General features: G+C 41.2%; 1 protein-coding gene across 1 annotated transcript in view; it reads right to left on the minus strand.

The window, feature by feature from the left end:
- LOC120949711 (uncharacterized) overlaps window positions 1–13,288 on the minus strand; it is a 115,144-nt gene that overhangs the window by 97,332 nt on the left and 4,524 nt on the right. Inside the window, exons 2-3 of the mRNA XM_040367177.2 lie at window positions 12,922–12,999; window positions 2,118–2,335 (exon numbers count right to left, since the gene is read on the minus strand). Of these exons, the coding sequence (XP_040223111.2) occupies window positions 2,118–2,335; window positions 12,922–12,988 (285 nt within the window). The 5' untranslated portion in view covers window positions 12,989–12,999. The remainder of the gene's footprint in view (window positions 1–2,117; window positions 2,336–12,921; window positions 13,000–13,288) is intronic.

Here is a 13,288-nt window from a genome sequence, read left to right on the forward strand (position 1 = left end):
ATTTGAGGTCATTAAAAGAATACAATCTGTCAATGGGAAGAGTGTGCTTATGGATTATAAGCTTCTTCCCAATGGAACAATACACTACTTCGTCGCGAATTGGCCACATGAAAGGATTTAAAACAAACGCTTCAGATAAGAACTACTCATACCTCATACCACTTCAAAACAGGAAGTGATCTACCAGGGCGGATTATGTGCGCGCAATAAACGCCATTGTTGAAGATAAATGCCTTCTCAGTTGGCTTCCTTTAAGAAAACAAAGCAAATAAAATCCACACATCAACGGATCGCTCATACACCGCTCGCATGTACTGGAATGGCCCAGATTCAACACTATGCCCACTGGTATGCCAGACACCAGACCTGAAATGTGTCTTTTGGCATTCTATGCAAACCTCCCTCTTTTCTGTACAACCAACAACAAATCTACATTGTGAGAAATACACAGTGTCAGAGCGAGTCGTTTGCAGCGACGGGATTCGGGTTACGAGTAATTTGATGTGACTTTTTGCAGACAAATCCACAAGAGCGTACAGTGAATGCAAGTTTTCCAGCATCAACCGTGCGATGCGTATGATAGAAAGCCTTATGTTTCGTTTCATCTTATCTTGGTTGAAAAGAAAATCACTTTTATTAAGCACTCCCATCGCCTCCCACGGACGCTAAAAGCATGGTCGAGTAGCTTCCGGAAGCGTCAAATGCTACTCAGTGTTTCGCTTACTCAGTGGTCGCAGCAACGACGACCTGGCGTATCCTGGATGGGAGCATCAAAGAATACTCATCTCTTCAATCTCTTTGGTATGCCTGTGAAAGCAGCTGAACCATTCGCAACGTACACAACATGAAGTGAGAACAACTCAAACACGTCGTTCTCATTTCGCAATATCTTCGCACCCCCAGTGTTCATGTTTACGGAATTACAACTGCAAGAGACCAATGTGAGAACTTTTGGATTGTGGGCTTTATCGTTCATTTTCAGCACTTAATTGCTGCTGAACGATGCCTCGTTAACTACCATTCCGGGGTTAAGAGGTTAAAGCGTAAAGCACCTTGAAGCAGTGGAGCTTTCAACCAGCTTTATCAAAAACTGGCTTTCACTGATGAACAAGCACATCCCGATGACGTAAGATGTCATCACAAAGTAATATACCTGCACCGAAATTACGAGATTTTTAACGATAAGTTATACAATGGTATAAAAATAAGATAAAAATGACTGAAAACATTAGCCCAACATTTTAACAACTGGAATAATGGCTGTTGATAACAAACTAGCTAACTACTGGTACATAGTATGATTAACTTTTTGCCAATAGAAAGGATTTATGTTGGACCGTTATTGTTATTATAATTAGTATTGTTAATTATGGTATTGTTATTACTTTCCCAGATACAGCCGCTAAAAATTGAGTAATATATACTACATCAAAAACATATGTACTATAATATAACAAATATGGATTCGATATTATGTAACTATAATTTCCACACTCGTGGTACACTCGTCAAATCGCTCGATTTGATAAACGTGCCCGTCACGAGTTCAAGCCCCGTATGAACCGAGCTCACATACGTAGGACTGACTAACCTGCTATAGGTAATCAGTAAGTCCATTAGTGGTAATATGGGTAGACCTTGACCGACAACGATTATTGCGCTAAAGAAGACGAATAAATAGGCTATAAAACAATTTAAGTAGTCGCAGGCAAGGCAAAGTTGGGTAATAATTAATAAATATGAAGCGATGTGTTAACTACCGATTATAAATATCGGGTTTGGTTGTTGCATTCAGATTCACTGTCGAATCGCTGGATGTGAAAAACCAACTTTTTGTGTACGAAGCTATTGATTTTTAAAGTCACACTCACTGTGAATATCGGTGTGCAGCTGGTTAAGAAAATAAATGTTGTGTGTGTGCATTTTCAGACAGATAATAATTGCTTAAATAGACATTAACGTGAACAGACAATATCAAACATCTTTAAATAACTATACCATCACAGAACCAAAGTCTCACCAAATGCTAAACACTATACAAAATCTATATTTTTGATTAAAAAAGGACATCTCTTTTGTGCAGGATCCTATACAATAATAGAGAATTGCATACTCACATCTACTTTAATACCAGTAAATGGAAAGATTTTTGCTGGTGGATTTTCGAACGGTGAATATCGGTAGAACTCCAGCGTGCCTCGGTACCATTTGACGGAGTAGAGCGGTGTGCCTTCCATCTCATACTGACAGTGTAGCTGTGCCTCCTGACCACGTCTCACCCACGGTGGTTTGATGGACAATGAGAGATTCCTCAATCCCGTGCTGGCTACTGAAGCTGAAAGGGGAAAACAAAAAATAATCGATTGATAAACTCACATTAATAAGAAAGTTCAGACAACATGCTTTTCCATTATTGGCAACAGAGTCCTTCCATTAAATGACGTGAAAATCGAACTGAAATCAACGGATCAATGGAATTGAAATTTATATTCCCATCCCTGGCCAACGATGGGAAGAGTGTTAATGCTGGTGCAATCTTTTCCAAAGCTCTTCACGCCATCTTCTAAGCCATCAAGAATTTAGCCACAAGGAACGGCTGTGTGTTGCATGTGCGGACACGTCATTCCGGACAAGGGTAGGGCGCGACACGTAAACTCTACAGCAAAGTAAAAAAAAAAAACATCTCCAGGGATATAAATATCCCGACACGGCACGCTACCGCAACGTAGGCAGCGTAACAGCGTGGCGAAAGGATCTGTGACCGAAAAGGAAAAAGCCTATTGACAAGAAGTTTATCGGATTCCACGGATTTTCGGGTGGAGCGCATTTTTCTTCGATGAAATTTGATTTCTTTATTTGGAGTAAAAGTTCACTTTGATTTCTCGCTTTACCCATGGGAAGGAGATTGGTTCGATCATCACACCATCGCGCGTTGCGTGCGTCCGGAGCCACAAACCTTCTATGGACTGTTGTTCGTTACTTTCTCCATCATTCTGTTCGCTTTCTTGCAAGCTTCTCTTCCTGCCGCACGCTGCCACACTGCCAGCTGCTCTATCTATCCATCTTCGGGGTGCTTTGTGTGTTGTAAGCAGCAGCATTCGGTTTGGGGTGAATTGATTCTTGGTTCTTAGCATCTACAATGCCCGATCTTGGGCTCTGATAGTAACCATTTCATGAAACGAGATTTTTTGGGGTTTTGTGAAGCGATTCCTATTATCCATCTCGTTTGTTCAATGACAATGCATAAAGCAGAGTGATGGAATCTTCAATTTGAAAATTGCTTTGCATTTTTTCGCTTCAAATGTAGCTCCCATGCTTTACGCTATTTGTCGATTAGGGCAAATGAAAGTATGAAATACTATATTCAGTAAGTACAATTGACATGTACCACTGGGCATAAAATTCGAAATAATACAATACAGTGTTTCAGTGTTAACTATTTTACACGTACAGTTTTTTTTATTTAGGTAGGATGGTCCGGTTGTACTGTTTACTGCTTTCAGGTATGCCTGCAGCTACAGCTATTTAAATATCATTATATTGTTGTTTTTTTACATTTCATTCTACAGAAACATGTCATAAAAATTATAAATTCATTTTACGTTTCGCTTCAATCCTATGCAAACGAACAATCTGCGCATTCCATCCAAGGCTGCTATTTTTCCCGAGGTCATCGCCGTACTAGGTTCATTCCGAGAAGGACCATACAGTTCAAACAATGTTCAGTTGGCTGGTTAAAGCGTAAATCACGAATCATCAAATTATCACAACATTAGCGCAGCACCGACAAGCTTGACGATGGCTTTTCAATTACCTCGATTCCAATTCCAAGACCAGCAAAATCGCCAGATCCCTATCGAAGACGCGCTATCGTTCCATTCCAAACACGAACCCAAAGCCGAACCGGCGCAATAAATAAATCCTTAACGCTCCTCCTAATTCATTTGAAAACGGCTCCTGAATATCAAATATTGATCATATTTCCGAGTGCCGAGGTGGTCGTTTATTTGGCGATCTGTGATACAGCTTTTGGACTAGTGTGGCGCGGGCCAGCATCAAACGCACGTCCCAACCGCTTGTGCGAAGAAGCGCTTCGCGAAAACACTATACCTTCATAAAATACAACTCGCCCACCATGGCACGGCCCTATGCAAACAATCAGGGAAATCGTCCTTTTGCGAGAAGAAAATTTGCGAGTGAGTGAGTTTGCGTGAAAATGCGTCTGTAATTTAACGCTTTCGCTGAAAGACAAACAGAAGGTGGCCGTTTTCCGCTCCATTGGTCTGTTGGACCGTATCATTCTTCACCGTTCAGTAGGTACACACAGCGGATTGGCACAAGAGATCGGAAGCATCAAAGTATATGTCCTCCTATGATAAAACTAACACCCAAAAAGATGTACGGCTCAAAACTGACAATGCAGTTCAGTCGCCGACGGTAAATCACGGAACCTTTGCTGCATTGCACGTGCTGAACTCTTCAAAACAAAGCAAAGCTAAATATGAAACGCCTAGGCATGAAACCTAGATCAACATAGATTCACCGAACGGAAGTGGTCCAGCAACAAATAAAGAGAGAGAGAGAGAGATAGAGAGAGAGAGAGAGAGAGAGCGAGAGGGGGGGGGGGAGCTAATTTTTGGATTCGATCGAAGCCTCAGTCATCGTTTCAATTTCACTTGAAAGTTAGTGTTGAGAGAAATTATCCATCTGTCGCCTGTATCGCGCCCCTCGCATAAACTGCGGCCTAGCACGCATTGGTGAAAGTGAGTTGATGAGTTTTCCCATCATTATCAAGTAATTGTGTTGACACAGGCCAGTGCGGTTGCTAGCCTCGGTTGACTTAATCTCGATTTTTCATCGTCTCCATCTAACGATATCAAACTTCAGCCTCGAACCCCTCCCCATCACGCCAAATGTCGCCAGCGCACCGGAAAGCAATAAAGCTGTCCCAATACCAAACCATTCTTCCGCATCAAACGACGACTAAGCTCAACAAATCGGTAACAAAAATCGAACTCGCTCATCATCTAGAACCTGGGTGGGTAAGGAAAACGTTTCAAAGCGAGACCAACTTATCGCCCCCATTTGCCTCCTCGGCCTCAGTTTCCGGGTCCGGTACGCACCACCCTCATACCCCTCGAAAAGCGAGAACAGTCACACTTTATCATTAAAATCACCATTTGCTGGCGTAGTGATTACTTTTCTATTGCTATTTCGCACCAAAAATGTATTTATTCAAAAGTCATGTCGAAATTCGTCACCGCGAAAATCAAAATTGCTCAACCGTGGCCACGGGGTCCCGATCCCTAACGAGCTTTTTCGGTTTGACTGCCTTGTCATTGTTTGACCTCACCCGTTCTCCGCCTGCCAAACGAGAAACGTCTCCGTGCGATATCTGCGTGCGCCAAGCAAAAGTTAAAATCGAAAAGATAAATATACACCACCCGAGATGATGCGGCGACCGGTCCGCGTTCCCGCGAAAACCTTCAAATAAGACGCGACAAAAGTCACCGTGACGTGTCCGTCACAGAGCCTACCGCCGCCAACGAGTGGACCATTTTCTTCGTGCGTGTCTACAAGTTTTGGAGAAAAGTTCGCTTTCTTCTATGCTACATTATTAGTGCTTTTCGTTACAATGCCGTACCGTGGATGGGATTTTGGGATAGCAGAAGAATTGAAGAAGAAAAAACGTCTTTAGATGAAAAGGCCTTATCGAAAAAAAAAGAAAACATTCCACGAACCCTGGAGATCAGCCTCCAGAAAGGACGATGTTCTAATCTTGTGTACTCCCTCTTGCACCATGCCCGCTTTCTCTCGCGATGAGGAACAATGAGGAAGCGAACAGGCGTAGCAGATCGCACCCTCCTGCTCACGATGTTCCGTTGATTAATTGGCGATGTCTTTATACACCGAAATGATTTTATAATTTCGAAAGTTAATTTTTGTTTACTCTGTGCCTTCGCTTCCAACGCACTATGGGGTTTGAAGTCACGTCGGATGTCCGGAGCTGACGGGTCCGCACACACGCACACCCCACCCGACAATGCAGATCGTCACCTAATGGAGGCGGCCGGGAACGCTGAACAATGGAGACGCCCGGTACTTGATGTGCAGATGAAAAACGACCTTTCGTGAGTAGATTGTGCTTCATCGCATCGGCGAAAGCTACGCTGTTGTACGTGTTACAGCTGACTGAGCAGTGATGGGAAAGCAAACCTAATAGAATCAAGGCTAGTACAACGGTGAAGGATCTCTGATTTTTAGCGTGTTGCTTTCTTAATTTGTTCGCGACAAAAGAATGAATAAGTTTAGTTATTCCGAAAATGATTTCTTGTGATTTTTTCTCTCCCTCCCTCCCTCTTTTTTCAATGTGATAAAAATATTGACATTTTTTGGATGCAACAAATGTCCACAGATTACAGATAATAAATGTGTGTAATCATTTTATCAAGCGTAATCTTCGCCACCGTATGGCTAGCTATCGTTTTCCAGTAAATTTATTTCATCCAATCATGGTCATGGTGTCCCGGCTTGGTCCTTGCGAGGAGCTACAATAGAAACCATTCCGAACGTGACATGTCAACCCTTTGCGTCATTTAAGTGCCGGGAGCTTGCCTTTTGTATCCCGAAATACTTGCGTAAACATACCCACAGTGTAGCAGATTTATCATATCTATCACATCTTTTCGTACACACGCGCCACCCGCAACGAGCGAGTCAATGAACCAGAACGCATCAACAATCTCGGCAAACACATCCTTTGCCACATTTTTATCGAACTTTCATTTGCCTCACCACCTTCGTCATAAGTTGGGGACGATGGGGATAGGTTACGTGTCTGCTACCCACGTTGGGTAGGAATGATAAATGTATCATATTTTTCACTTAATTTCAGCTTCTAGCCAACCAAATACAAACCTAACCGAAGCAGAAACTTCCTTTACGCTTCACGTTCCCCCGTTATTCCCCAACATGGAGCAATGCTAAACAAAAATGGAAAAAAAGTATTCTCAACGGAGATGATTTATTGAAACTTTTGGCCATCGGTTACGAACGAAGCGAGAGGATAAGGATGTAATGGGTCGACCCGACAGTGAGTGAAAAGCATACTGCTAGGAGTGTGTGCACGAAGTGTAAGTTCTCTCAAAGGTTAGAAGCAAAAAACTTGTCATTACTTTATCACATCTATTTCGGTGCAATGTGTCTTTTACTGTGCCGAAAAAGACATACACACACATACACACACACACACACACACACACACACACACACACACACACACACAGTTATACAAACATTAGAGCACATGTGCTTTTTTGTAGATTTGCTTGCTATCCATGAGTTAAGTATTTGTTTTTTTCTCTCTCGCTCGTCGAGGTTTGCACCACCTCCACCAACGTTAAGAACAGTAGGCGTCACCGAAGTCATCTTAAACGTCAAGATAAATGGGTCCAGATTACAATGTTAATACATTACACCGTATGAATCAGATCAAGGCATGTGAGTGAAAGCAGAAGAAAGAATACACGAAACTCAAACGATCGTATTAAGCGTTTCCGTCCCTGGACTCAAGAGTTAAACCGACACATATCTCGGCTTGAAGCATTTTCGCAACTGGCAAAATGCGTTCACATATCGATTTCTCCGTTTGGCCGGCACACCCCACGACAGACACGTGTGCGTACCCAAACGTGCGACACACGCAGTAAGATTTTGTTTCTTGCGCTTCCCGGAAAATCGTGTTCGCTGTGCGTCTAGTTTCTTGAACTCTAGTCAGCACCGAAACACAGCACAACAGTCAATCAGACCCCGACAAATGGGCCACAGAACTGAAGTGAATGATACATACGTTATTTTTCTTTTCCGGCTGTCTTTCTGTCGCTGTCTTTGAAAATGGCTCGCCAGCTTACATGTCGTCGCAACATACGGTATATTATGTCAACGGCTTGGAGAAAGCTTTCGAGTGGTTTCCTCCGGCAATGAATCTTTACCCATTAAACAGACGCTCAAGAGCATTTTTTGCTATTGTTTTACTTTTGTAGGTTGCGTTCCTCATAAAATGCCTTTTTATGAATAATTTGTTACATGAAAAGTAGTAGATTTTCAATTGTTTTTTTGTTTTATATAATGTAAATACGAAGTTTTTAAGGAATATTGTTTACATGATACAATACGATTCAAATCGTCTACAATTAAACATGGAAGAAATCTAAGCATAAAAAATGCCGTTTCCCTTCATGTATATTTTCAGAAACGACCAAAGAAGTGCCTTAGCAACGCAAGACACAGAATACGGAACATTCAGAATTGCAAAAAATACAAAGAATACAACTAGAATTCAGCTTCGAAGACACAGTTAGCTATGTGAATGCTCCGTAGCATTTGCCCAAATATAGTGGAAAGCTTAAGTGAAACCGAGAGAAACTCACAAATGTATTGGATAAACGAAATCAAAGAGCATTTCATAGGCGCACTTTGATTATCGTCGATTTCATTTACTTCTCTTTCTTCTCCGATGGCCTTTCATCTGTTTCAACCAATTTTTTCGATTTTCTCTGTCCCAAAAACAGTGTTGCTATTTTCCGTTTCACGGATTCGCATTTTAGCTACAAACACTTGTACGTATCCATGCCGCTGGCCGTCTTGGTGATAAAATAGAAAAAAACCGAGCTCCACAATCGAGCGTCTCCACCAAGGTAAAACCGAACCATTACCTGGAGGGAAACTAATTAAAGCACAAGATTAATAGACTCGTTTATTCCACCTTCCTGTGCCGCTTACGGGGTCGCAATTGGTTACACTTGGATACCCATTTATCCATTTCTGCCCGAGGATAAAACGCGTTTCGTACTACAGGAAAGACACAAACACCTGGAACAGCCTGTGATGTCTCGTTCCGCTGCGCTCATCCAAACGGAACAGTCCTAATGTCTGTTCCCAAGGGAGGCAAACTGCACAGTTTCGAGTGGCGATAAATTTGGCAACAGCGACGGGTTCACTCGTCCCACGGGCCTTGGCAGTCTATCATCATGTCTGCCTTAAAACTAGCGAAACCCCTCGGGGCACGACCAAGCCGACGTAAAGCAAAACCTCCAATCCGATGCCTTGATTGCTTCCACACGTCCCAAGAGCATCACCCAAGTCAGCATCTTAAGAACTGCATGGTGGCATAGGGGTGCAGCATTCATTCAAAGCATTGCGACCCAAATTAAGCTTCAAAGTGTAGCGTGTTGCTCGCATCATTCATCGGAGCGGATGCATGAATCACCACCTTTCATCCATATGGTGCGGATCGACAAAAGTGCAAAACTATGCAAATTTCCTGCTTCCATCCCACCTTAGATCGGCCGTATACCCCAGACAGCGTTTAACCGTAACCGCAAACGAGCAGCTCACCTCGGTGTGCAATCTTAAAACTACTCCATTGAGCGTAGACTGTCCAATCAAGTCAGCTCGAATTGGCGGACCGTGAGAGGCGACCTATGTATCGATTCAATCGCCGAAGCTACCACGCAAGTTCGCACAATGGACGGGAGCCCATTTCCTGGATTGACTGAGCACAATCATCACCTTTCCAATCGAACACAGGTCACCGACTAGTGGTTCCAATCTTCTAGCCTGCACGTGAAAAGGGTTCAAGACCACCACTAACAAGAGTGATATAACGTTTTGAAGGCAAAATCTATACTACCGGTGTTCGCTACGGCGCGTTAAAGCGAGTGTAGCCAGAAACAGCTTGAAATTGGTCGTTGCGTCCCTGGTGCAAAACTTTCCTTTATCAAACGATTCCTGCGGTATCTGCGATACGTGGCCTACGTTTGGCAACGATCCTTTTTGTACATCAACCGCTCTTTTACTGGTGGGACAAAGTGCACCGTTTCGAACACCTCCTCAGATTCTCGGAAAGACCCTGAGATAGTCCGTTTATTCGATTTACTTAATGATGCGTATTAAGCAGGATTTGCATTTGTTTGGCACTAGCATGCGACCTGCCGTACATCTCGCACAAATCGTTTCGTGCTTTCCAGTGTTCCTCGTTTATTTGTGTATGTATGTATATGTGGGTGTGTATATATGTGCTTGTGTGTTTCTGTTCTGTTATTGTGTATTTCTCTCATTTTTAGTGGTGAACAGAAATACGACAACGGTTTGGTGTTGGTTTTTAGGGAGTTTCTCGAAAGTTGTACTCTGTTGATAATCATGCCGATTCTTTAGAAGCGCAATGTTTTCTGCTACAAACTCTCTGCATGCAAAATAGACTACTGGCTGATACGTGTTGCCATGTCACGTTCGCTTTGGTCTGTCTGAACGATCTGAATTCAAACGAGAAATCATTGAATGTAACGCACGGAGATGGTACAGCAAATAAATTATGAATTAATTTGTTTCAAGCAGCAAGAACTACAATAGTATAGCTCACTTCACTACTATTGGAAAAATTCATGGTGCCTAATTAATCTAGAGAACCTATATTGACCAGTATGACCATGTCATATAATGAAGAAGAAGATGAAGAATAAGAAGAAGAAATAAATGGTTGGTGTAGTAGTAACAACATGCCCGTCATGGGTTCAAGCCTCAAATAGACAGTGCCGCCATACGTAGGACTGACTATCCTGCTCAATAAGTCCCTGAAAGTGGTACAGGCAGGCCTTGACTAACAATGGTTGTTGAGTCAAAGAGGAAGAAGAAGAATATCTACCGTTATCAATTTAGCTAAACTCATTCTCCATTGTATCGTGCTTATAAAATGCATCACCGTTTCATATTTTATGTTTTATATGCTATAAAACTGAATGCTTTATGTCGTCAGTTATACACAATAAACGTGGTCACGTGGTTCAGGATCGTCAGTTTTCAAACACAACTGTAAAATTATTATTTCGCTGCTTCTGTACGTCAACTGTAAAAACGTCATTATATGTACCAGTGTTGGACAAGGGTATAAAAAAGAACAAGCGCAGATCGGCGCATAATATCTGTTGCTGTATAAGGCACCGTTATATGCTTTGAAAATGGGTCCATCAAGAATCAACAGCCCAAGAAGAACTGTATCGGTCCATACACTGCAACGCAATAATAAAACGCAAGTTTAATATTGAAAGCAATCCTGTTAAATGTGTGAGTTTGCTCAGGATGCATAAAAAGCGAATAACCCTAACATTAAGCAATACGGCCGATGCCGTTCTTTCTAAATAAAAAACGGCTATTTATGAATCTTGTCGAGCATACAATACTTTAAGTGCGTTTTTCTATTTCATCATCATCGTCTAATCATCCGTTATGCTTCAAATTACGGACAGCTTCAAATTCCGGACATTCGGCATGTTTTTATTGAATTGCTTCATATCTAGTCCCTGGCCATACCACTTTCTAATTTTACATGTTTGTTTGTTAATTCCCGACAGCCGAAGTAAATTGTGATTAATAGCATGAAAATACGTTTTTTAACAGTGATAATAACACGAACAAAGATTCAGTCATAATAATAAAAACGATATTTGAAGATAGATGTGCCCAATGCGTTAATGGCCGTACAGGAAAGATCTTCAAATCGCGCAGCAGTACTTCGGTTCAATGCAACAGAAAAACCGCAGCCAAACCCCATTGTCAGTAAGACCGTCGTCCTGTCGACCCAGGAGGACAATGACCCTCAGAATTTGTTGTCCAGACGTAAATATAAGTTGATACGTAATACGTAAAACAAAAGAAGTGTAGTGTGTGTGTGTGTGTTAACATGAAGATTATAAATTAAATTTTGAGGTTGCCCGGAATATGAATCAAAACGTCCGTAATTTGATATATGAGCTCGAAACTGTCCGGTAAATTAATCTAAATATCGTTGCTTTATACAGTTAATAAATTGCTAAATAAATGCAGTGTTTCGAGTAAAACCATTGAAAACCTTAATTTTTTCCCAATTGTAGAAGTTTTGCTTCAGGAAAATGAGTTATGTTTGGGTATGACGAATTCAATTTGAATCAGCGAGAAATTCGAGTATTTCAAAGCAGTACGGTATTAATGCGCAATAGAAGAGCCTTTTACGATTTTTCCAACATTTTATTACACAGTAGTTTGACATTTTTCTCATAAAATTAGCACTTCGTGCTTTTGAATGGCCAAATTCGTGTAAGATTTAAAAACAAAAGCATTTTTATAGTTATTAATGCATACAAAACAAATAAAAAACATTGGAACGAACAAACAAACGCTGATTTGTTGTTTTGCTGTACAATGATTTTGTTGTATGATGCTGTATGTTTCTTGTACTGATGCTTAAGAGTAAAAATTGTTTAAAAAATCATTTTTTATAAAAGCATTATTACTTATTTAAAATAGAGCATATGCATATTTTTTGAAAAGACGGAAAAATAGTTAAATTTTAACGAACATTCAAATTATTCCAATATGCCAGATTGTTTGTAAAAAAGTTGATAAGCTTAATAGGTCAAAACCAAACAGGCGCAATCTGGTTGCCGCCACAGCATTAACACATTATAAAATATCAGTTTGTTTTTATTAAAAAGGAATGTTTTTTTAAATATCGGTTTAAATAAGGAAAATAATATTGCCATACTTACTAGCTAAACTAACTGGGGCGGTCCCGTGTTACAGTCGTCAACTCAAACTACTCAATAACATTCTCATCACGGGTTCAAGCCTACAATGGAGCGTTCCCCCGTAGCAAAGAATGACTATCCGGCTTGCGTGGTAATGGATTAAGTCTCGAAAGCCTGTATAGGCCGGCAAGCATGTCTGCGTAGGACGTTACGCCAAATAGAAGAAGAGAACTAAACTAACTGATACTACTATCATGCCCTAACGCCTTACAGTGAGCGGCACGATAAACAACGGGAAGAGGAATCGAGCACTTCTAACGATTCACATTATAGCGAGATCTACGTTGAGCTGAATACTTACCACAAAAGTGAGCAACCAGCAGAACAATTATTGCATTCACGCTAAAACATTTATCTTTGTCGGCCATCACTTCGCGTTCTGCAACGAGATAGAGGGGAAAAATATGCAAAGTTAGAAAGACAAAATGATAAACAGGTGATGTTTGTAGTAAATTGAGCAATCGAGCATATAGTGAATAATTGTATGTGCGCGTATGTTGAATAAAATAAAGCAGATAAATGCGACGAAAACATACAACGTCATTTAATAATATTCACGAAGAAAACTTTCGTCTTCGCCGTTTCCTTTGTTCCGTTTCCTTGAATCAATTTGAGAAACAGTATAAACGACTGGCAAGCCGCCGTGCACAACATTGAAATCTCAAACA

The sequence above is a fragment of the Anopheles coluzzii genome, chromosome 2 (genome assembly GCF_943734685.1).
Source record: "Anopheles coluzzii chromosome 2, AcolN3, whole genome shotgun sequence".
Taxonomy (NCBI): domain Eukaryota; kingdom Metazoa; phylum Arthropoda; class Insecta; order Diptera; family Culicidae; genus Anopheles; species Anopheles coluzzii.